This window comes from Oryx dammah, unplaced genomic scaffold (genome assembly GCF_014754425.2).
Source record: "Oryx dammah isolate SB20612 unplaced genomic scaffold, SCBI_Odam_1.1 HiC_scaffold_21, whole genome shotgun sequence".
Lineage (NCBI taxonomy): Eukaryota > Metazoa > Chordata > Mammalia > Artiodactyla > Bovidae > Oryx > Oryx dammah.
In genome coordinates this window covers 71750671-71777778 of record NW_024070205.1, presented here as the reverse complement: position 1 = coordinate 71777778, position 27108 = coordinate 71750671, and the positions used below count along the sequence as shown (strand labels likewise).

General features: G+C 36.3%; 1 protein-coding gene across 1 annotated transcript in view; it reads left to right on the top strand.

The window, feature by feature from the left end:
* KCNT2 (potassium sodium-activated channel subfamily T member 2) overlaps positions 1–27108 on the top strand; it is a 1342824-nt gene that overhangs the window by 1311547 nt on the left and 4169 nt on the right. Inside the window, 3 exon segments of the mRNA XM_040262901.1 lie at positions 2478–2784; positions 19010–19015; positions 23369–23453. Coding sequence (XP_040118835.1) covers positions 2478–2784; positions 19010–19015; positions 23369–23453 — 398 coding nt within the window.

Genomic DNA, 27108 nt, shown 5'->3' with positions numbered 1-27108 from the left:
GAGGTCATGGTGAGAGTGCAAGGACCATAATGTCTTGCTCCATTTCACTAAGGGCCTATAATCAAAGGAGAGCTTCTCACTTTAAAATCAGATTTAGTAGTAAAAGAGTAGATCGATATGGACTTTAGAAATTTGTTCATTATTTTTCCATCTTATGGAGAATAACCTAATGTAAATTTTCTTTGTGATTCTAGAATATATTTGTGAAATATTAATATTTATAGTGTACTTTAACTTAGAACAATTCCTAAAGTGTAGTGTGATGTTTTATTCAAAATTATTTTTGAGGTAAATAAGTAATATGTGAATTAAACAAAATGTGCTTTTTGTTTTCCTCAGGGTCATGTGAGCAAACAGAAAAAAAAAAAGAATCACATTTTATAAAGTTGATGCCAATGCCTTCTTTAGAAAGAGTAATAATTTAAAACCTTAAAAATATTACTAACTCCCAAAATAATCCAACTTTCATAATTCTTATTTAAATGTCATTTTGAATACAGGGAGTAAACTGAGAAAAGTCCATTACGTTTAATTCATTTGAATAAAGTTTATAAAATAGCTAGTTCTTTTTGTTTTGGTTTCAAACTGCTCTATGCTAGTTGTTGTTTGGTAAATTTGATAAATAAAATATTAAATTCTTTTTATAAAGAAAATTATACTGGAGTATGCAAGGATATCTGGTTCACATGTAAGTTCAAAAAACACATTTTCTAATATTTTTAGTATCATAAAATTAGTATCAATAATGATGATCTTGCTCTTTATGTAGAAATTCTCATGAGATATATAATTATATAAAGATTTAGCAAAAAATATATATGAATACAACTCTAGGCTACATGATTCCTAAAATATCTGATTGTCAATATGCACTTCTTTTAAAGTCTCAGTTCAGTTCAATTCAGTTCAGTCGCTCAGTCATGTCTGACTCTTTGCGACCCCATGAATCACAGCATGCCAGGCCTTCCTGTCCATCACCAACTCCCAGAGTTCACTCAGATTCACGTCCATCAAATCAGTGATGCCATCCAGCCATCTCATCCTCTGTCGTCCCCTTCTCCTCCTGCCCCCAATCCCTCCCAGCATCAGAGTCTTTTCCAATGAGTCAACTCTTCGCATGAGGTGGCCAAAGTATTGGATTTTCAGCTTTAGCATCATTCCTTCCAAAGAAATCCCAAGGCTGATCTCCTACAGAATGGACTGGTTGGGTCTCCTTGCAGTCCAAGGGACTCTCAAGAGTCTTCTCCAACACCACAGGTCAAAAGCATCAATTCTTCAATGCTCTGTCTTCTTCACAGTCCAACTCTCACATCCATACATAACCATAGGAAAAGCCATAGCCTTGACTAGACGGACCTTAGTCGGCAAAGTAATGTCTCTGCTTTTGAATATGCTATCTAGGTTAGTCATAACTTTTTTTCCCAAGGAGTAAGCGTCTTTTAATTTCATGGCTGCAGTCACCATCTGCAGTGATTTTGGAGCCCAAAACAATAAAGTCTGACAGTTTCCACTGTTTCCCCATCTATTTCTCATGAAGTGATGGGACCGGATGCCGTGATCTTTGTTCTCTGAATGTTGAGCTTTAAGCCAACTTTTTCACTCTCCTCTTTCACTTTCATCAAAAGGCTTTTTAGTTTCTCTTCACTTTCTGCCATAAGGGTGGTGTCATCGGCATATCTGAAGTTCTTGATATTCCTCCCGGCAATCTTGATTCCAGCTTGTGTTTCTTCCAGCCCAGCGTTTCTCATGATGTACTCTGCATATAAGTTGAATAAGCAGGGTAACAACATACAGCCTTGATGTACTCCTTTTCCTATTTGGAAACAATCTCTTGTTCCATGTCCAGTTCTAACTGTTGCTTCCTGACCTGCATACAGATTTCTTAAGAGGCAGGTCAGGTGGTCTGGTATTCCCATCTCTTTCAGAATTTTCCAGAGTTTATTATGATCCACACAGTCAAAGGCTTTGGCATAGTCAATAAAGCAGAAATAGATGTTTTTCTGGAACTCTCTTGCTTTTTCCATGATCCAGTGGATGTTGGCAATTTGATCTCTGGTTCCTCTACCTTTTCTAAAACCAGTTTGAACATCAGGGAGTTCATGGTTCACATATTGCTGAAGCCTGGCTTGGAGAATTTTGAGCATTACTTTACTAGCATGTGAGATGGGTGCAAGTGTGTGGTAGTTTGAGCATTCTTTGGCATTGCCTTTCTTTGGGATTGGAATGAAAACTGACCTTTTCCAGTCCTGTGGCCACTGCTGAGTTTTCCAAATTTGCTGGCATATTGAGTGCATCACTTTCACAGTGTTATCTTTCAGGATTTGAAACAGCTCAACTGGAATTCCATCACCTCTTTTAGCTTTGTTCATAGTGATGCTTTCTAAGGCCCACTTGCCTTTACATTCCAGGATGTCTGGCTCTAGATTAGTGATCACACCATCATGATTATCTGGGTCATGGAGATCTTTTTTGTACAGTTATTCTGTGTATTCTTGCTATCCATTATTGTAGAAGAATTGGAAGACACCAAAGATGCTAAAGAGCAAGGTCACCATCGAAGTAACTACTGCAACTTGACATCCAGGGACCAATCGGACCACCTGCTGCTGAAAAGGAAGAGCATGCAATGGGCCCGAAGGCTGAGCAGAAAAGGCCCCAAACATTCTGGAAGAACCACAGAGAAAATGACCCAACAGTGCCTGAACCTCTACAGGAGTTCAGAAAGACAAGAGCTTGCTGAACTTGTGAAAAATAGAATGAAACACTTGTGTCTTTCGAGATATGGTATGCTCTTTACAAGTATTGTATGATGTGGGCTTATGATTTATTTCCATTAGCTGCAACAGAGTCAGCTCTAATTTAGTAATTTAAGAATCGCTTTTTTGTTTCAAAGGTCAGTTTGAAGAGACTAGTGACAGGTCTAACCTCCTAGAGACAATTATAAACATGATATTAAAAAGACAGCATTGAAGATTTTAAGTATTTGCTAAGGTCTCTAGACACCATGCTGAACCCATTACAAGAATTATCTTAATTTTAATTTTCACAAAAATTTCTTCCATTTTAGAGATAAGGAAACTAAACAACTTGCTAATTAGCTTGTTAATAGCCTGACTGAGGTTTATATCCAGTTCTCTCCGGCTCCAAAGACTGTTTTACACACTGCTGCTGCTGCTAAGTTGCTTCAGTCCTGTCTGACTCTGTGCGACCCCATAGATGGCAGCCCACCATGCTCCCCCGTGCCTGGGAGTCTCCAGGCAAGAACATTGGAGTAGGTTGCCATTTCCTGCTCCAATGCATGAAAGTGAAAAGTGAAAGTGAAGTTGCTCAGTCGTGTTCTACTCTTAGCGACCCCATAGACTGCAGCCTACCAGGCTCCTCCATCCATGGGATTTTCCAGGCAAGAGTACTGGAGTGGGTTGCCATTGCCTTCTCCAGCTTTACACACACACACTTTACACACACGACCACACAAACTGCATCTCATTTTAGAAGCCTAGGACAAAATAAATTTGTGGCATTGGTAAGCAGCTAAATTAATGAGCCACAAATGAACCAAAGTGTTTCTATAAAATTTGTTTAGTTAGTTGTGATTCAGAAACACAGAGTCTTCAAAACCTTTATTCTGAAGCTCAAATAGTGTTTGATCTCTTATAGGGCAAGTCTGTCTCAATGATTGTTATGCTATGTTGATATCTAATTGTAATATAGAAATATTGCATATTTGTTTAGTTGCTCAGTCATGACTGACTCTTTGGCAACCCCATGGACTGTAGCTCTCCAGGCTCCTCTGTCCATGGGATTTACATGGCAAGAATACTGGAGTGGTTTCCATTTCCTAATCCAGGGTATCTTCCAGACCTGAGGATAGAACCCACATCTCCTGCATTGGCATGAAGATTCTTTACCACTGAGCCACCAGGGAAGCCCCAAGCTCTATATTAGACACCTCGAATAACATAGAGATTATGAAAACAGGATTTGGGACCTAAATGTCAGGGACCTCTGAACTTCTCCACTTATTCTTAATTCACAATAATTCAACAGATTTTATTAGGGTGCCTTCTGAGTTCTAAGCACTGGGGATAATACAATGACCTATTTATGGAATTTATATTCTAGCTTCAGCCAGTAGCTTTGTTGTATTATTTAACTTCTCAAGACTATTTTTTTTATTTGTGAAAATGAAATAATAATCCCTTCATCATGGGTTTGTTGTGAAGGACAAATGGGATAATGAATAATAATGTGCTTAGCCCAGAACTGGTATTCAGTTTATCCACAGATCTACTGTATGTCTAAGAACTGCATGTCTATCTGTGGTTTATATATAAAAATAGTATGTTTTTTTCCCCCACTTCAAAAAACAAACAGTTTGCACCTTTGGGAGCGATGTTGTTTTCACTGTGAATACCTGCTATGAAACAATTATTGTTTTGCATGTTTGCTTTTTTTTTTTTTTGAGGAAAAGGAAATGTCTTATTCTTTAATCTTTGTATTGCCAACCATTTTGCACATTTCCTGACACATAGGAATTGAGTAACTGCATGTTGATTGCATGAACAGTCAGAGTGCTTACAGATGAGATAATAGGGTTTCAAATATAGACTATTTCCTTGGATCACCCAATATAGTACACTCTCGAGTAAGTGCTTTAACTTGTGACTTATGATTCCATATCTTTTTGTATCTCCACTGGACCACTTATTTTTCCTACACTACTGTCAGTATTTTGTAGCACTTTACAGATTTGAAGTGTTTTTAAGTGCTTTATAACAATGCATGAGGATTGATTTAACCATGAGTCATAATCTAATATTTCCTGAGTAGGTCTGGCCTCATTCAAGAGCATGAACAGGTTTCTTTTGATCTATTAGATATGAGACAGAAAGGAGAGGAGAAGGGAAAGTCAGAAGATGACTTTCGAGGGCTCTAGCTTGAGCAAGTAGTGCACAACCGTGACATTTACTAAGCTTAGAAGAAGAATACTTGAAGATGATAAATTTAATTTGAGTGCCTGCAAGAGTTCAAATGATAATTATCCATAAGAAGCTAGATTTCTGCTGAATGGTGTTCAAGAAAAAGAAACAAGATGTGTTTATAGACTTGGACATCATCAACTATATATTTTAAGTAAGGTGATAGACAGCTTCCCCAGCGGCTCAGAGGTAAAGAATCAGCCTGCAATGCAGGAGATGCAGGTTTGTTGCCTGGGTCAGCAAGATCCCCTGGAGGACATGACAACCCACTTCAGTGTTTTTGCCTGGAGAATTCCCATGGACAGAGGAGCCTGGTGGGGTACAGTCCACAAGGTCACAAAAAGTTATACACAACTGAAGAAGCTTAGCATGTGTGCAGACAAGGTGATCAAAGTCGACATCAGTGGAATAACCCCAGATGAAAGACCACAGGAGAACTCCAGAAAATACTCATTCTTCCAGAATGATGATGGAAGAAGCATTTAAAAAACAAACAAACAAACAGGAGGCTGAGGTGTGTAAAACTGAATTACCCCAAATATGTATCATAGTACAATAGTATGCTATTGATTGGTTATGTGACTTATCATTACATTGATCTTTTTTATCTTTGAAGGCCTGTGAGGCCTTCAGTGGTCAGAGGCTGGTCTCTTCCAGTCATAAGCAATTTTGTCTGCTACCCCAATGTGATATAAAATTGTATTTCCTATGTGTTTTAAGATATAAAAAATGTTGAACTTTTGGAGTAGAGAAGGAATAATTAATAGTGCAGAAAGCACAGTGATATGTCATTGCTTCGGTTAAGTGTCAGTCGGATAGCATGTGTGAAAGAGACATCCGAGTAGCCTGAGGAATTAAGACTGGATATAGCGGATTTCATATATTAGGGACCCTGAGGTATCAGAAATGTATTCTTCTGTCTTATTGCTCCACAATCTATTGCTTCCATTGCCAAAGTCACATCATGGTACAAGATGCACGTCGAAATGTCAGTCATTTTTGTCCACATTCCATCCAGGGGGAAGGAGGGTAAAGCCAGAGAAGAAAGGATTGTCTCCTCAGTTAAAAGATAGTAACAAGTAGTTGCATACACCATTTCCAATATGTCCCACTGGCAAGCCGTATGCTTCATTTTCAGTGGCCTAAATCTAATATTACAGAAGCCAAGACAAATGGCTACTGAGAGACAATTATCAGTATCTGCCAGAATGGTTATGTTTTTTATGTAAAATTTTATTCTCGTAGCTCAGTCGGTAAAGAATCTGCCAGCAATGTAGGAGACCTGAGTTTGATTCCTGGGTTGGGAAGATCCCCTGGAGAAGGAAATGGCAACCCACTCCAGTATTCTTGCCTGAAGAATCCCATGGACAGAAGAGGCTGGTAGGCTACAGTCCATAGAGTCACAAGAGACGGACATGACGTAGTGACCAAACCACCACCATGTTCTGTAGAAGAGGTGGGAAATATGGAAGTAGATGGGTGAGGAAGTGGTCAGGGAAGAGGGAGTGTTTTATTTTTTAAGAGCAGAGAGCTATGAACATATTGAAATAATAAGATTAAGCCACCAGTCCAGAAGTTGAAAGAAAATACAGGAAAGAGAGTACAGTTGGAGCCCTTGCTTAGACACTCGGAAGTAAAAAAAAGATGGGTGTTTTAAAATGCATAAACTTGTAGGTGTTTATCAGGAAGCTGAGTAATACTTCACATGATAGTAAGAGGTAAAATCCTTTGCTGAGAATGATGGAAAGAGTAAAAGGGTGAGTGTTTTAAAAATAAGTCAAATGTTTGAAGTTTCAGGGGAAAGGGTGTCCTTTCTGTGCAAGACTAAACTGCTTGTCTTATTCTTGATTTTTTTAAAAATTTGAATATAGAAAATTTCAAATGAATAAATGTAGAAAGACTAGTATAATAAACCTTGTTGTTGTTTAGTTGCTAAATAGTATCCTACTCTTTTGTGACTCCATGGACTGTAGCCCACCAGGCCCCCTGTCCATGGTATTTTCCAGGTAAGGATATTGGAGTGACTAGTCATTTCCTTCTTCAGGGGAATCTTCCCAATCCAAAGCTTGAACTTGTGTCTCCTGCATTGCAGGCAGATTCCTTACCACTGAGCTGCCAGGGAAGCCCTAGGGAACCTGCATATACTCATTTTTCAACTTCAATAATTATCAGGTCATAGCCTATTTTGTTCCATATATATGCCCACCAATTTCTTTCACTTCTCATATTAATTTCAAGTAAATTTCTGACCCATATATTTCAATATATACACCTATCATTTAAGTGCTAGTTTAAAACATATAACTCCCTACAATTTTCACACTTAAAACCAATTTTAATACTACCAAGTATTCACTTGGTGTTCAAATTTCCAGTGATCTCACAAATGTCATGATTTTTTACACCTTTAAACTAAATCAGGATCAATTAAGGTCCATTCATGGAGATAGATGACAGGTTTGTTAAGTCATTTTTAAATTTCTCCCATGCTGTATTTTTTCCACTCAGTCTATTTCTTGAAGAAACACACTCTGTGGTTTCCTGGACTCTGTATCTCCAAGCTAAATTGGTCCATTCTATCCCCTGCCTTTTCTTTTTTAATTATTTTTTTTGTTATTATTAGGAATTCCTAGATTTAAATGTATTTTATATTTTAATCTTCATGTTATTAATTATTCATCAGTTCTAAATTTGACCAGTGGAAGTCTCTTCAAATAGCTTCCTGAGTCCTTTCATCATGATCTAAACCATCTTGCTGTCTGTTGGACTAAATGCGCTCCACCTAAAATAAGTCATCTCTCTCAGGATCACTCAAGATGCCAATCAAACTTTAGACATGTTCATGTTCACTGCATTTGTCACTCTTTCTAAGTTTTTGGTGGAGAACTAAAATATTAAACAGAAGATGGACAGACAGATAAAACTATTTCACCAGTTCATCAAGACACTTACAATTAAAATGCAAGCTATAGGGTTTTTATTTAACTTTCTGCCTTGTATGTATACTTTCTCCTACACCAAGATTAATGCTCATCAGCAACAATAGAAATGATGGAATTGTAAAAATCATAGTTTTTTCACAATTTACATAAAGCAGTCTCAGAATAATAATACAGTGCTACTATTAACACTATAATTGCCAAAGCATGAATTTTTAATGTACTCTGTATAGGCTAGCTCAATAAGAATGTTTAGTAAAATTATTCTGTCTTGGAAAAGTTTTTCTTCATGTGGTTATACCATCAATTGGATATCAAGTTAGACTCATTTCTGTTTTCAAGGTTTAAGAATTTCTTTCCTGAAAATTTGATTTTGTTTTCTTAGTGATGTAAACTTTGTACACAATTCAAAGCCAAATATTTAATACAAGTAATATTCAAAAAAAATTAACATCACTCCCCATCACTTTTATACAATCTCCTTCTTTCCTCAAGTAACTTTTTTTTTTAACCTTATGCTTTATTCTTCTATTTTTAAATATAAACTTTAAATTGTAGTTGGTAGCATCATATGTTCCTTTCTCTTTTTCCCACATTGCTTCTTCCACTTAACAGTTTATCCTAGAGATTATTGATTTAGTTGAATATGGAAATAGTTTTTATTTCTTTTTACAGCTGCCTAATGCTTCATTGTATAGAGGTATTATAGTCTATTAAACTAGTCCCTTGTGTCTTTTTTTTTTTAATTTATTTTTTATTTTACTTTACAATTCTGTATTGGTTTTGCCATACATTGACATGAATGGGTCCTGCAATGAATAGGCTTATGCATACATCTTTTAGTGTTTTTCCCAGTGTTCCTTTGGGATGGATATCTAAAAGTGAAATTATTGGATTAAAGATTAAATATATATAACTTTGCTATTGGAAACATTTTCATCCTTAAATGTGTATGGTTTTTCATTTCTACCAGCAAAGTATAAGGGATTATTTTCCCAAAATCATGCCAGCAGAAAGTGTTGCTACACTTCCATGTGTTTTGCCATTCAACAGGTCTTTTTAAGTGGCATCTCAGTGTATCTTATTATAATAAGGTTTAACATCTTTTCATGGGACTGAGTCATTTTCAGTTAATTATTTTTATTTCTAGTCAATTTTTATAGATTTATTTTTAATAATTTAGAGGGGGCTTCCCAGGTGGCACAGTTGTCTCCTGCCAACACAGGAGACATAAGAAACTCAAGTTCCATCACTCGGTCAGGAAGATCCCCTGGAGTAGGAGATGACAACCCACTCCAGTATTCTCATGGACAGAAGTAACCTGGCAGGCCACAGTCCGTGTGTTGGATACAATTGAGCAGCTGAGCACTCACACATTTATATTGAGTAAATTAGAACTTTGAATATATTTACAGATATTTCTTTCTCAGCCTAGTCTTTTTCCTATGCTTTTGTTATTTAATATCTTAATCTAAGTTTTAAATTAGTTCCATTATTATTGATCTATTTTGAGTAATAGAGACACCTTTCTTGCTTTCAATTCAGAGGGGAATACTTCTGTTTTTCATTACTTATTTGGTTTCACCTTTTTCATTCAAATAACTGATCTATTTGGAACTCATCTTGGTATATATGGTAGGCAAGGGAACACATTTTTTTTTATATTTTCTAAGATATTTTTCTACATTTAGTTATATGATGTGCTGTGCTGTGCTTAGTCACTCAGTTGTGTCCAACTCTTGCAACCCCATGGATTGTAGCTCAGCAGGCTCCTATGTTCATGGGGATTCTCCAGGCAAGAATATTGTAGTGGGTTGCCATGCCTTACTCTAAGGGATCTTCCTGAGCCAGGGATCGAACCCAGCTCTCCCACATTGCAGACAATTCTTTGCTGTCTAAGCCACCAGGGAAGCCCTTGTTGTTGTAGCCAGACATTCCAGGATTAAAAAAAAAAAAAAAAAAAAACAACTCACTCAGAAGGACAACGCTGATAGTGCAATGCAGTTTATTACATGAGCAGGCCCAAGGCAGAGTCTTCTCTTAGGCAAGGACCCTGATCAGTTTTTATGAAAATCTTATATACCCTAAGTGTAAGCACCCAAACCCACCTTCCCAAATTCTCTGAAACTAGTCTAAACAAAGGAAAAGAAAGATATAATCAAAGTTAACCCATGATTCATATGCCTTAAACCAGTGATTCCTATTCCTTAAGCCTAGGAGAAGGAAATGGCAACCCACTCCAGTATTCTGACCTAGAGAATCCCATGGACAGAGGAGCCTGGTGGGCTGTTGTCCATAGGGTCGCACAGAGTCAGACACGACTGAAGTGACTTAGCAGCAGAAGCAGCAAGCCTAGGTAGTTAACAGTGGACAATTATCAATAGGCCTGTGGTTATACCCTAATAAGCATAATATAATTTATGATTCTATTAAGTTACATAGATAATTAGGATATTCTTTTAGGTGACGGAGAGTCTAAGTTTGAGCTCTGGGGCTCTTCCATCTGGGGGATCTGGTTTACCAGTCGGTGTGTCGTTTCCATAGATACTGGGCATATAGCTCAAAGCCAACAGTCCAGCCCAAGATGGAGTCCTGCTTTCAAGATGGAACCTGTTCTGTCTGTTTCCTCCTTCAATATGATACCACTTATTAAAGTGTACACCCCATTATGTTGGTTTTTAGGTCCTGCTTTTAGCAGATCTCATTTTCACACATGTTATTGGGTCTATTTCTAGACTTTCTATTGTGTTACAATGGTTTGTCTGTCTGTTCTGACAAAAAGCACCCACTGTTTTAATTGTAGTCTTTATAGTGTATTTTAATATCTCATAGGGCTAGAGACACTTTACTCTTTGTCAATATTTGCCACTATGTTTAGATATTTCTTCTGAATTAATGTTATAATTAACTTGTTTGCTTCTATTGAAAAGAAAGGATTATTCCCCTCTACTTTTAGGTCTTCTTTTCCTCATTCTTTCAAATCCAAATTCTACCATGTAAACCCTCTCTCTTAATCTGTCATATTTCTTCCTTTCTTTTCTCTTATTTCCTCTTCTAAGGAAATCAGGCCTCCTTCCCTTAATCCTAAAACAAACACACATGTCTACATACTTGTGCACACACACTCTTTACTCTTCAATTTGTCTCTTGTGTTTTCTTTTGTCTACTAATTACATTCTGAGAGGGTAACAGGCAGGAAGGCCAGGGGTCTCCAAAAGGAGGAAATAGGTTGCAACTGTCAGACATTTTTATGTCTTTCTTAAGCAGCTGCTGCTGCTAAGTTGCTTCAGTCCTGTCCGACTCTGTGCGACCCCATAGATGGCAGCCCACCAGGCTCCCCCATCCCTGGGATTCTCAAGGCAAGAACACTGGAGTGGGTTGCCATTTCCTTCTCCAATGCATGAAAGTGAAAAGTGAAAGTGAAGTTGCTCAGTCGTGTCCGACTAGTAGTGACCCCATGGACTACAGCCCACCAGGCTCCTCCATCCATGGGATGTTCCAGGCAAGAGTACTGGAGTGGGCAGGAGGAAACAAATTAGTGTCACATTTTTAACCCTTTGTCTATACAAATTTAAAAAGAGGTTACACCTGTGGTAGATTCATGTCAATGTATGGCAAAACCAATACAGTATTGTAAAGTAACAAAATAAAATTAAAAAATAAAATAAAATAAAATTCTATGTTGTGATGAGGACACTTGGTTCCACCTGAACTTAACTTTTCTCAAACCTGGAGCTAACCAATGCATTTTTTTATGGAAATATTTGTCTTAAGCTATGTTAATGAACTATGTATTTACCCTAGACTCTGTTTTAAAGTAGGTTCCACGGAAGACTCAGAACCGACTTGACAAACCAGTATGTTTTACTCATACAAATCTTCTCTTAAGCTCTTTTAATGATACTGCATTTGTTTGGAAACCCACCTTTCCTCAAGAGTCATGTCCATCATTTTATGGCCTGGGACAACTCACCTGTGCCAATGTTATCTCAGAATTCATGTTGTGGGCGAGAAGCCTGGTGTCAGTCTCTGAGTTTTGAGACATTTCCTTTCTTTAATTAGCAGACTGGTTGAAATGGCACCCCACTCTAGTATTCTTACCTGGGAAATCCCAGGGACAGAGGAGCCTGGTGGGCTACAGTCCACAGGATCACAAAGAGTTGGACACGACTGAGTGACTGAACAAGTAACTATATAACATTCAGCTAAAGACTTGCAGGGGGGCACTCTTTCTGCCCCCTTCTGATGTCTAAGTCAGAAGCTTTCTCTATCTCTTTTATACTTTAATAAAACTTTACTACACATAAGCTCTGAGTGATCAAGCCTTGTCACTGGCCCCGGATTGATTTTTTCTACTCCAGAGGTCAGGAATCCTGGCGTCTTTCATGGTTCAGCAACAACCTTTCATCTTAAATTGGTGAGGCAACAATTTCAAGTCTTTATATCATCATCTCAAGTTCATCCTCAGCACACTTATTCTTTATCCCTTTGCTGAGACACTATCAGATAGAAAGGATTCTTACTTTCCTTCATCTATCTATATCAATATCCTTTCCTGGATCCTCTTTCTCTTTCCGACAAATGATCGAATTTGCAGAAGAATGCTGCATTATAAATGATACATTAGAAAAGTTATTTTTATACTGCTTAAAGAAAAAAATTATATCTCAAATAATAGGAAATCATAAAGAAACACTGCAAAGGTGCTCAAAACCTAAAAAGTCAATACATTGTTAATTTTTGACAGTTAACTTTGCTTGCTGAAGGCATGAATTACCTCTCACTTTTTTTTTCTTTTTTAATCATATTCAATTCCAAAAGTAAGGTAATTCTTTAAAACCAGAGGATAATTTTTTACATATTTTCTGATACAGCCTGTCTCTACAGGTTAAGTTGAAATAATGTAAATGCTCTTATATGCTATTATCCAGGATAATCATATACCTGTCTACCAAAGAACATTAATTCATAAGATTAGAGGTATATAATCCCTCAGTTCAGTTCAATCATTTAGTCATGTCCAGGTCTTTGTGACCCCAAGGACTGCAGCATGCCAGGCTTCACTGTCCATCACCAACTCACCAAACTTGCTCAAACTCATGTTCATCGAGTAAGTGATGACATCCAATCATCTCATCCTCTGTCATCCCTTTCTCCTCGTGCCTTCAGTCTTTCCCAGCATCAGAGTCTTTTCCAATGAGTCAATTCTTCGCATCAGGTGGCCAAAGGATTGGAGTTTCAGCTTGAGCATCAGTCTTTCCAATGAATATTCAAGACTTATTTCCTTTAGGATGCACTGGTTTTATCTCCTTGCAGTCCAAGGAACTCTCAAGAGTCTTCTCCAACACCACGTTCAAAAGCATCAATCCTTCATCACTCAGCTTTCTTTATAGCCCAACTCTCACATCTATACATGACTACTGGAAAAACCATAGCTTTGACTATATGGACCCTTTGTTTGCAAAGTAATGTCTCTGCTTTTTAATATGGTGTTAAGGTTGGTCATAGCTTTTCTTCCAAGGAGCAAGCATCTTTTAATTTCATGGCTTCAGTCACCACCTGCAGTAATTTTGGAGCACAAGAATATAAAGTTTGTCACTGTTTCCACTGTTCCACTGTTTCCCCATCTTTTTGCCATGAAGTGATGGAACTGGATGTCGTGATCTTAGTTTTCTGAATGTTGAGCTTTAAGCCAATATTTTCACTCTCCTCTTTCACTTTCATCAAGAGGCTCTTCAGTTCTTTGTTTTCTGCCACAAAGTTGGTGTCATCTACGTATCTGAGGTTATTGATATTTCTCCCAGCAAACTTGATTCCAGTTTGTGCTTTGCCCAGCCCAGCATTTTGCATGATGTATTTTGCATTTAAGCTAAATAATCAGGGTCACAATATACAGCCTTGATGGACTTCTTTCCCAATTTAGAATCAGACCATTGTTCCATGTCCAGTTCTAACTATTGCTCCTTGACCTGTATACAAATTTCTCAGGAGGCAGGTAAGGTGGTCTGACATCTGCATGTCTTTAAGAATTTTCTGAAGTTTGTTGTCATCCACATAGTCAAAGGCTTTGGTGTATTCAATAAAGCACAAGTAGATGTTTTTCTGGAACTCTTTTGCTTTTGTGATGATCCAAGGGATGTTGGCAAATTGATCTCTGGATCTCTGGTTCCTCTGACTTTTCTAAATCTAGCTTGAACATTTGGAAGTTCTCAGTTCACGTACTGTTGAAGACTGGCTTGGAGAAGTACCTCACTATGCTTTTAAAATCCAAAATTTCTGTAGATATACAATTATTATTATTTAAGTAGGTTTGACACCAAAACTTGTTTAAGCCCAGAAACTGATCAAAATTGCTTGAAACTATTTGGATCTTTGATGATATTTATAGTGAATATTCATAAGTTTGGTGCAAAAGTATGTACTTTGCTGCTTCAGACACAACCAAGAATATAACATGAAATACATTATGCACCCAATCTTACTTTCTAAATTTGAAAAATTTACTACTGGGCACATCTGGCCTCAAGGGTTTGGGAGACAGAATCTGGGAACATGCATGTCTTGAGAAATTAACTAATGTGATGATCTAAAAATTCTACATGTCTTTTTTTATTTTTTATTTTTTGGAAAATATCTTCAATATAATTTTAAACTTATTTAAATTTAAACTTATTCACCTCAAAGTCATGGCATTATTTCCTAACTGACCATGCGTCCTTGGGTAAGTAACTGAATGTCATGTTCTTCAACCAACAAATAAGGGTAGTCAGGTTTTCCCAAAGATATGTGATATGAATATAGTAGATATAAAATAATAGATAAAAATACATCTATAAATATATAGTATTTATAATATATAAATAATATAAATACATAATAAATATATACAAATAAAATGTAATATGTTTATATATAATATATAAATTTGTCTATATAAAATATAAAATAATAGAATAATACAATAATAATAATAGACAGGGAGGAATAATAGAATAATAATAATAGAATTCATGAGACAAAAGATTCTTCAATCTGTAGGCTGTTGCAGATATACAATTATTATTTTCTTTATGTTAATACATGACATCATTCTTCAATAGTTTATGGCTCTTATACTCACTAAAATTATTCTTAATAACTATTGATATATTCTTAACTATTAGTATGACACACATTTTAAATATTTGATATATATATTATATACATAATATATTATGTGTAATATAAATATATTTACCATTATGAACTGGCAAGTAAGTATTCCTGTTGTGACCAGTGGTGCAGGTTCTGATTTTGACATAGATTGTTTTAAATTTCATACTGTTAGTAAACAAGGGGACGCCAAGGGGAAAAGAAAAAAGAAATCCTTTTAAGTGACAGAGGTAACTACTTGTTAAATGTGGCTTTCATTACGTCCATCAGGAAGCTTTAGTTTTCTTGTTAAATAAGTTTTATAATTTGCCTGAAATAATTGACAGATTAACCAAGAACTGGTTTTATAGTTAACATGATGACTTAACTATTAGTCATTTTTTTAATGGGATAGAAACAAGAAAGGATTGATCACCCAAACCTATGATATATATTGTGGTGGTGACAGTAGTAATAGTAAAAGTATAACAACAACTTCTGTTTTCAGATTCTTTTATAAATCATTGATCATTTTCATGTAAGTTTTTAATTAAAAAAATCTCCCAAATTCTAATCAATAGGCCAAGTACCTTTTCTAGTAAAAGGTTAAAAATTTATCCTGAAATACATTACCAAAGAGGGAAAAGTTATCAAAGCTAGATATTTTTCTAAAATATTTTATAACATTTAGCATATTGGAGGAAAAACATAAGTATCTGAGATCACTATAATGATTTCAACAGTAATTCATTATTTGAAAAGAAACTCATTCTGAACTTTTATTGTTTTGTGAAATATATAATTTACCATTTCACAGTATGAGTACAATAGTATTGGTATGTATAATCAATATACCACCAATATAGATTTCCAGAAAATGTAAGATTTTATGTTATTATGTATCTCCAGAACTAACCCTTTCCCACAAGGAGGCAGACTCAGAAGGATACGTCCTTGGGTTTTATGTTAGTCTCATTTTGCATATAGAATGTTAATAGAAAGAAACAAACTCAGCAGTTTCCTTCATACATAAAGTAATAAAGCTTTAAAAGAGATAACTGCTGAAATGATAACAATTTATGGTAAATGTAATTATTTCTGCAATAAATTTTCCATATCTCCCAGAATTAAAACTATAAAGTTTTGTTTCATGGAATTGTATCATATCCTTCCCAGAACATTAATTTCTGAATGATATCAATATTTTTACATAATTTAACTTCATTGTTAATTGAACTTAATACATATATTTTATACTGTGTTTTGGCTTATGTGTAAGAAAAATGTGGACATTTGAATAAAGTAAAATATTTGTGTCATTGAGAAAAAATTTAATTAGTTGAATGAACATTTTACTTTCAGTATCTTATTATGAGTTGTGTATAAATAGTCAGTGAGAGCAAAAATGAGCTTTCTAAATGCACTGAAACAATAAGAAGAAATTAACAATTATGATGACTGTTTATAGTCTCAATTTAAATAACTGGAAACAACATAAACCAATAGTGTACAGATATTGGAAAATAATTGGCATATAACTTTGTTACCTGAGAAAAGGTTTAGTTCAGTTTAGTTGCTCATTCGTGTCCAACTCTTTGCGACCCCATGAACTGCAGCACGCCTGGCCTCCCTGTCCATCACCAACTCCCAGAGTCCACCCAAACCCATGTCCATTAAGTTGGTGATGCCATCCGATCATCTCATCCTCTGTAGTCCCCTTCTCTTTCTGCCCTCAATCTTTCCCAGCATCAGGGTCTTTTCCAAAGAGTCAGCTCTTCACATCAAGTGGCCAAAGCATTGGAGTTTCAGCTTAAGCGTCAGTCCTTCCAATGAACATCCAGGACTGATCTCCTTTAGGATGGACTGGTGGGATTTCCTTGCAATTAACAAATAATTTAAGCCTTTTACAGGCTGGAAGTCATGTAAGTGGCCCCAAATAAGAAAATATGAACAGTACCAGTAGAAAAAAAAATCAACAGAACCAGATTCAGAAAGGATGAATATTCAGGTAGTTATTATAATACAATATGCTCTATATGTTCAAGATGGTAAAGAAAATCAGAATGGTAAAGAGAGAAATTAAAGAAATGGACCTCCTGTATGTTAGAATTTGTAATTCTTTACTTACCCATATTTTACTTGGAAAAATATACATTTTCCACTTGGAAAAATATACATTTTCCAAGCAAAACATATATTGCATGGGATTTACATAAGAATACCTATTGCAGAAGAAAAACATCAATGAGGATAAAGCCATAGCAATCGACTATCTAAAATGCAGAACAGAGAAGAAAAGAAAAAGTAAATGCCTGGAAAAAATAGTACAGTTAAGTGTTGGACAATAGGGAGAAATTTTGTAATTGGAGTAACAGAAGGAAGAAGAGAATGGATATCTGAAGAAATAATGATCAACATTTTTTTTTCCAAATTTGATGGGAAGTCTATTCAAGATTTCAGAAGCTCAGTGAAGCTCAAGCTATATATATATAGCAAATAAAATAATGCAAAGACACAAATTTAAAAATTGCTGGAAGTCAATGATAAAATACCTCAAAAAGAGCTGAAGGAAAGAGACATTTCAGTGGATCACCAGTCCAGGTTTGATGCACGGGACTGGGTGCTCAGGGCTGGTGCACTGGGATGACCCAGAGGGATTGATGGAGAGGGAGGTGGGAGGGGGGTTCAGGATGGGGAACACATGTAAACCATGGCAGATTAATGTCAATGTATAACAAAACCAATACAATATTGTAAAGTAATTAGCCTCCAATTTAAATGAATAAATTTATTTTAAAAGAAGAAGAAGAAGAGACAAATATAAGGATAATAGTGAGCTTCTTGTCTGAAACTTCTCAAACCAAACCACAATTGAGAAACTTGTTTAGGGTACTGAAAAAAAAAATAGACTACCTAATACTCTATCCATAGTAAAAATATATTTCTGTACTAAAAGAAAATAAGGAAAGTTTTAGTAAACAAAACCTGAGATTGTCACCAGCAGCTCTTCAATAGGAAAAATTTGTTTAAAAAAAGATCTTTTTAAGATAGAAGAAAAATGATGCCTGATGGACAAAATAAATAAGCATATGGGAAAATGTAAAACATACATTGCTATTTAAAATTTTTTTCAAAGATAATTTACTGTTTATAACAAGCATTGTAAGGTTTATAATATATAATATATGTATATACATAGATGTGAAAAGTATGACAATAATATATAATAAAAAGAAGTAGAAACAGAATATAGTAAGGTTGTTAAGGGCTTCCCAGGTGGTGCTAGTGGTAAAGAACCTGCCTGCCAATGCAGGAGACATAAGAGATATGGGTTTGATCCCTGGGTGGGGAAGATCCCCTGGAGGAGGGCATGACAATTCACTCCAGTACACCTGCCTGGAGAATCCTACAGGCAGAGGAGCCTGGAGGCTATAGTCCATAGGGTCGCAAAGAGTCAGATATGACCAAAGTGACTTAGCACACACGTAAGTTTGTTAAATTACATGTAAAGTGATGTGTTATTTACGAGCAGATATGGACAAGACCATGGCACCCCACTCCAGTACTCTTGCCTGGAAAACCCCATGGACGGAGAAGCCTGTGTAGTCCATGGGGCTGCTAAGAGTCGGACACGACTGAGCGACTTCACTTTCACTTTTCACTTTCATGCATTGGAGAAGGAAATGGCACGCCATTCCAGTGTTCTTGCCTGGAGAATCCCAGGGACGGGGGATCCTTGTGGGCTGCCATCTATGGGGTCGCACAGAGTCAGACAGGACTGAGGCGACTTAGCAGCAGCAGCAGCACTGAAAAATTAAAAATGTGTATTTTAAACTATAGAGCAAGGGACAGCAAATGTTAGCATGCCAGTTTTGGAGAAAAATAAAAGCAATCTTTCTGACTGATTTTTGCATTTTCTATGACTGCATTACTTTGACAACAAAAGTCCGTCTAGTCAAGGCTATGGTTTTTCTAGCGGTCATTATGGATGTGAGAGTTGGACTATAAAGAAGGCCAAGTGCCGAAGTATAAAGAAGGCCAAGTGCCGAAGAATTGATGCTTTTGAACTGCGGTGTTGGAGAAGAGATTGGTCGTGGGTGTTCATTGGAGGGACTGATATTGAAGCTGAAACTCCAGTACTTTTGAAATCTGATTCATTCCCTGATGCTGGGAAAGATTGAGGCCAGGAGGAGAAGGGGACGACAAAGGATGAAATGGTTGCATGGCATCACCGACTTAATGGACATGGGTTTGGGTGGACTCCGGGAGTTGGTGATGGACAGAGAGGCCTGCCGTGCTGTGGTTCATGGTGTTGCAAAGAATCAGACATGACTGAGTGACTGAACTGACTGACTGACTGATGGCTGCTTTCACTTTACAGTTGAAAAAGTTTATTAAGTACAGCAGAGATCATACAGCCTAAAAGTCTAAAATATTAAATATTTGGCTCTTCAGGAAAAAAAAAAAATTCAAACAATGACCTAGAAAAGCCACAAAACAACTCAATCAAAGAGATATAACAACCAATAATGAAAATAAAATGGGATAATTATAAAAATAACTGTTTAAAATCTCAATTAATCCAAGGAAGGCAGGAAAAAAATGAAACAGGCACAAATAACATCTGGAAAAAGTGAAATTTAACTAGCAAGATGGTAGATTTAAACCCAACTATACTGATATTTGATCAGGGAAGGCTGGCGGGCTGCAGTCCATGGGATCTCAAAGAGTTGTACAGGACTGAGTGATTAACAACAACAATATTAATTTTTTATATTACATATAAATGGATTAAACATTTCAATAAAGAGGCAGAAGTTATCAGATGGACTTAAAAGAAGTGATACCCAGTTTTATGTTATCTAATAGACCATTTAAACTGTAAAGAAAGAAATAGATTAAAAGTAAAATCATATAATTATATTTCATGTAATCATAAATCAAAAAAAAATTTGAATGACTGTATTAATATGAAAGTAGATCCATTCAGAAACTTGGATACTTGGCTAAAAGATTTCACAAGGGGGAAAAAAGCCTTATGGAAACACACTGTAAGATCCTAGCAGAGTGTTTCTAGAAATCAGTGAAACAATTTCTGGACTGGGCATGAGGGGAATTAACTGAAAATGTCAGGAGAGAACTTTTTGTCATCATAGAAGTGTTTTATGTCATAATTATGGTAAAGGTTGTGCTATTATATGCATTTGGCATTAGTGAATTTCAACAGAATAATAATGAATATCCTAAGATAACTTAAGTGAAAGTGAAGTTGCTCAGTTGTGTCCAACTCTTTGCAACCCCATGGACTGTAGCCCGCCAGGCTCCTCAATCCATGGAATTTTTCAGGCAAGAGTACTGGAGTGGGTTGTCATTTCTTTCTCCAGGGGATCTTCCTGACCCAGGGGTCGAACCCAGTCTCCCGCACTGCAGGCACACGCTTTACCTTCTGAGCCACCACGGAAGCCCCAAAATGATATGCTTAAAATCATATAGAATGTTTAAAGTTAAATTGTTCTGGTAACTCTGTAGACTTGGCCTGACTTGTTCATTGTTGTCTCCAGATTTAGGATTATTTGTGACTAATCATTCCTGAAAGTGAAAAGTGTAAGTCGCTCAGTCGTGTCTCTTTGCAACCCCATGGACTCTACCCCTCCAGACTCTGTCCGTGGGATTCTCCAGGCAAGAATACTGGAATGGGTAGCCATTCCCTTCTTCAGGGGATCTTCCCAGGGATCACATCCAGGTCTCCCACATTGCAGGTGGATTCTTTACCATCTGAGCCACCAGGGAAGTACAGTCATGCCTAGTTAACATTATTAAATGATTAAATTGGAGAGTAAAATAAAGAAAATCATGTGATAAATTATGATTATCAACTAATGATAAAAATGCTTCCTGTAAGTCATTTGGAGGTACCAGAGCATATCTGCAAAATTGAAAACCATACTTATTTTTAAAATGTTCAGATATGTTCAATGCATTTTTCTTCAATCTCAGATAGTAAGCTAAAAGTAGTATGCATGCTCAGTTTCTAAGTTGTATCTGACTCTTTGTGATCCCATGGACTGGACTGTAGTCCACCAGGCTCTCTGTCCCTGAGATTTCCCAGGCAAGAATACTGTGGGCGGTCTTCCCAACTATTTCTCCTGCATTGACAGCCAGGTTCTTTACCACTGAACCACCTGGGAAGCTTTTAAAGTAGTATGCTAAGACGCTTCAGTCGTGTCTGACTCTGTGCGATCCCATAGACGGCAGCCCACCAGGCTCTGCCGTCCCTGGGATTCTCCAGGCAAGAACACTGAAGTGGGTTGCCATTTCCTTCTTCATTAAAGTAGTATATTTAACTACTAAAATGAAAATAAATAAATAAGGTCTTTCCAAAACTTTTTGGACTTTCTGTACAGAAATGTATTTATTTTACTTTTTCACATTATCAATTAGATGGTAGTTGAGCGCCAAATGAGGTGGAGATTTTCTAATGGCCTATTACATTTCAGGGCATCATGCTTCAGTCTCCAGGATTTTTTTGTTTTGTTTAGCCTATGTGGAAATTAATACAAAGGAGAAATTTCTAAAAAAGAATACATACATCAAAATTGCTTTCTATATAGAAAAAGGATTCTGATAATCTTCTGCCAGTACAATATGCTTTGAGGTGAAATTGCACCTTATTTGGAGTAAGCTCATTATATATTCATTGGAATTCCAAGCTCCAGCTGATTGAATTAGCTATAACCACACACCCCCATGTATGATTGGCAGATTTAGCAAAAACAATTATAGGCTGCCTAGTTAAATTTGAATTTCAGATAAACAACAAATGATTTTTAGTATAAGCATGCTATGTTCAATATTTGATATATAAATATGCTTAAAACTTGTTAAGTTTTAATCTGAATTTCAAATTTCAGAGGGCCTGGCAACCTTATCCCCATAGCTGGATACAATTACTTGTTTCTGCCCAAGGGTTATGCAACAAATATATTCTTTTATTTAATTATTAATTTAATAATGTTATGATTATAATAGTTTTACTGGCAAGCTTATGGAGGCTTAAATTACACTGCAGTTTAACTGCCTTGTAAGATAAGGATTTTTATTTATATACTTAATAATAAGTCACATCTGCATATCAACTTGAAAGATCATAATTGAAAATATTATCTTTCACAGTCCAGTGACAGGTTTCTAGTTAGAAGCATATAGTGGTAGGTACTATTTTATGAAAATAATATATATTTTCCTGTGTAGAAACTCATTAGGATCAGTTATATTGGCCTAAAAATGATCTTTAATTTTATGCAGTTATTTGCATGTTGATGTATCTCTATTGCTGTGAAGTATAGTTTTAGATTTTTGGATCAACTGGAAAATTTAGTACCATTCTTAGGAGCCAAACTTAACTGAAGTGGCTAGAGAGCACTATGGCTCTAGAGCAGGTTTTGAAACAGTGCCCTTCCAGCTTAAAAACTTTACCCTTGGGAGGATTAATGTTTATTGAGTATGTGTCCTCATGGCTCTATGTTTACACCTTCTCATAGTCTTGGAAACTAAAAAAAAATTCAATCCTAAAGCTGTTTTCTTTTCCTTTTCACTGCCAAGTCAACTATCCAAACTTGAAGTCTGATGATGTCTTCAGAGTGAATTGACAAAACTTAAAGGGCACAACTGTTTCTTTTTCAAATATGTGTTGATTTAGAGAAAAAGCAAGTGATCCAGTGGTACACTTCCCTTGAAACTTATAATTAAATCTGATCCTAAGGACTCTGCATTCTGCCAGAATACTACCATGTCATATATCAGATATGTTATGTAAGGAATTCAAACATATTTAGGGCATTCATGCTTTTTAGATACATTTCTGTTGTGTTTTTTTTTAAACACAATGTCATTAAATGATTTTTTCACAGTATTTCCCACATGAATGTTCCAGTCTGAGGTGGCCATCTATAATCACAGTTGTTTTTTTTTTAGTAATTATTAAAGCATAACAAATCAAGTAAACATCCTGTCTAGCCATTTCTGTAATAGAAATATTTTATAGTGTAATAGCTTAAAAGATAGCTTATAACTGTGGTTGTTCTGAACAGAATTAGATCCTTTATTTTTAACATCTATTGGAACAAAAAATGAGTACCTATCAGATATTTCCAGTGGCAGTAATTTGAAAATAGTTAAAGTTATATACAGTCATGCTGTGGGCAAAACTATAGCAAGTTATTTTTGACAATTATGGGTTTTGAAGATAAAATGCTTTGCAATAATTGCTATAATTTTCTGTAAGTGGTATAAAAAACTTGGCATTTATTTACCTTCTAGATGATATAAATGATCATCAAAATATCCACTCCTACATTCTGATAGACCCATCTCCAGAAAACAGACTGGAGCTGAATGATATTGTGTAAGTTGATGTATCTCACATAAGGCTTTATTTTTAGAAAACCACAAATCTACTTATTTTTATATTTTCATTTCTCCCATAATAGCCCCTTGTCATTTCTGTGATATAAATAAATACTTAGAAAATCGAAGTTTAATTAGAATTTTGGTGTTCAATAAACACATTCATTTTGAGTACTGCATTGTGTATTGCTGTTTGTAATACTATACAAAATCATCATAGGATGGTAGAGGTATAGAAGACAGAAAAAGCATGAATTTTGTTTTCTCTGAGCAAATATACATTTGGACAAATGATAGAAAATCTGTGAAATAAAAAGAAGAGGTTCAAAGGAACCTAAAATATCCCACACTAAGTTCAGTTAGCCGCTTAGTCGTGTCCAACTCTGTGACCCCATGAATTGCAGCACACCAGGCCTCCCTGTCCATCACCAACTCCTGAAGTCTACTCAAACCCATGTCCATCAAGTTGGTGATGCCATCCAACCATCTCATCCTGTATTATCCCCTTCTCCTCCTACCTCCAATCCTTCCCAGCATTAGGGTCTTTTCCAATGAGTCAACTCAACACATGAGGTGGCTAAAGTATTGGAGTTTCAGCTTATACTAGCTAATTCTAAATCCCTTGGAGTTTCTCAAAGCCAAGGTAAAATTGGTCAAAATCCCTATTACGAGAGGATCTATCGTAATAATTTGCATGTTCATGAAAGTGTTAATGTGTTTCTTTTAAAGTGTGATCTATAGAAATGGATGAGGCAGTCAGTCAGTTCAGTTGCTCAGTTGTGTCCAACTCTTGCAACCCCATGGACTGCAACATGCCAGGCTTCCCTGTCCATCACCAACTCCTGGAGCTTGCTCAAACTCATGTCCATCAAGTTGGTGATGCCATCCAAGCAACTCATCCTCTGTCTTCCCCTACTCCTCTTGCCTTCAGTCTTTCCAAGCATCAGAGTCTTTTCAAATGAGTCAGCTCTTCGAATCAGGTGGTCAAAGTATTGGAGCTTCAGCTTCAACATCAGTCCTTCCAATGAACATTCAAGACTGATTTCCTTTAGGATGAACTAGTTGGATCTCCTGCAGTCAAGCTTAAAATGAATTAAAACCCATACACACACATCTAAAAGGCAGAAAATGCCATGCTTATTTTGCCTGTATCAGTGGACATGAGTTTGAGTAAACTCTAGGAGTTAGTGACCGACAGAGGCCTGGCATGCTGCAGTCCATGGAGTAGCAAAGAGTCGAACATGACTGAGCGACTGAATTACCCTGAACTGAAAACACCAAATTGACTGTTATAAAATTAATAAATAAAACATCTTTTTTCCATGCTCTGTGTATTTTGGGCATTGGGATAATTAAATTTTAGTGTAACTGGAGCAAGAAAAAAATGTTATCATGACAAGAAGTACAAAAAGCACATTTAAGAAATTTATTTTATTATAATCATAGATTTAGTGGTGATTATAGTATGGAAGGGGGCTTCTGCAGCTGAATCAATGAATTTTGGGGATAATGGACTTTACTCATACTTTTTATGGTTTTCTAAAGAACTGCTTTCAAAAGTTCATTTTAAATGAAGGCACAACATTAATTTGATTCAAAGAACAATAAATCACTAGATGATATGGTGTTAAAAAGCTTAATGGGCACTATTAGTTTTCTTCATTGATCTACCATGCTATCAATATTCACAGTAATTATAAAGTAGGTGCATGGATAACAAAACCCAGTCAATAGATACAAGTGTGCAAATTTCAATTATCATTTGATCAAAGAAAATAGACTGCAGTGCCTTCAGTTCAGTTCAGTTCAGTTCAGTCGCTCAGTAGTGTCCGACTCTTTGTGACCCCATGAGTTGCAGCACACCAGGCCTCCCTGTCCATCACTATCTCCCAGAGTTCACTCAGAGTCGTGTCCATCGAGTCAGTGATGCCATCTAGCCATCTCATCCTCTGTCGTAACCTTCTCCTCCTGCCCCCCAATCCCTCCCAGCATCAAAGTCTTCTCCAATGAGTCAACTCTTCACATGAGGTGACCAAAGTACTGGAGTTTCAGCTTTAGCATCATTCCTTCCAAAGAAATCCCAGGGTTGATCTCCTTCAGAATGGACTGGGTCGATCTCCTTGCAGTCCAAGGGACTCTCAAGAGTCTTCTCCAACACCACAGTTCAAAAGCATCAGTTCTTCGGTGTTCAGCCTTCTTCACAGTCCAACTCTCACATCCATACATGACTACTGGAAAAACCATAGCCTTGACTAGATGGACCTTAGTCGGCAAAGTAATATCTCTGTTTTTGAATATGCTATCTAGGTTGCTCATAACTTTTCTTCCAAGGAGTAAGTGTCTTTTAATTTCATGGCTGCAATCACCATCTTCAGTGATTTTGGAGCCCCCCCAAATAAAGTCTGACACTGTTTCCACTTTTTCCCCATCTATTTCCCATGGAGTGATGGGACTGGATGCCATGATCTTCGTTTTCTGAATGTTGAGCTTTAAGCCAACTTTTTTACTCTCCTCTTTCACTTTCATCAAGAGGCTTTTTAGTTCCTCTTCATTTTCTGCCATAAGGGTGATGTCATCTGCATATCTGAGGTTATTGATATTTCTCCCAGCAATCTTGATTCCAGCTTGTGTTTCTTCCAGTCCAGCGTTTCTCATGATGTACTCTTAAATTGTTCTTATCATTTTCATTAAAGGGCATATTTATGAATATTTTCCTTTTTGTTTTTAAGATAAGTACAAATCTTCATTATAGTTCCCACTTTTGTTAGTTACTCCATTTGTTTGTGTAACTCCTAACATTATTGCAAAGTTACTCATTGCATTTTCATCTGAACAAGACTTTTTAGGAGCTGCTTTAAATATATTCACTTTCTACCTCTCCCTTCCAAAGTCTCATTGGCTTTCAGCTGCCTTGAGACCAGACACAGAAACTTACCCTGAAGCTGAAAGCCTTTCATTAGCAGCTTTCTACGTTCCTTCATGAATTCACCTCCCCTCCTCTCCTGGTCTAACCAGTGCTCTGAAGTCAAATTCACTTTATAAACATGCCTAGTTCATCCCTCGGATGTGACTTTTTCCTCAGTCCCATTTCCTCTCCACTTTTCCCTGGAGAGACATCAACCCAACTCCCTCAATAAACCATTCCCTCATTTTCTGTTGTCCTTTTCATTTTTCTGTAATGTTTGGAATTTATTTTTCATCCTTTTATCTACTTTGTAAATTACACTTCACTAATTCTCTGCAAGGGTCAGAGCATGTGATTTTTCATATCCCCAGATCTTAGCCTAGTAGTCTAGAGATGCTCAAGAAACAGACACTCATATCTTTAGGCAGTCTGAAGTAAACCATGCTTCTTGAATCAAATTCTAACATTGAAATGTGTGAGTTTGGGAGATAACATTTACCTGTTTATTAACAGAGTGAATTGAGGATTATTCCTTTCATTTAATTGCTTACTATAGCATAACCTGAATTTTAGGTTAATAAATTTTCCAATAATTAAAATATTATCTATATATAATGTTCTTCATAGCATTTTTGAAATCATTATTTTTTTAAACTCATATAATATTTAAATTAAAAGACTACAGAAATAATTTGATCAAACTATTAATAGCTATGAATGATAAAGTTAAGAGCAATCAAGTAATATA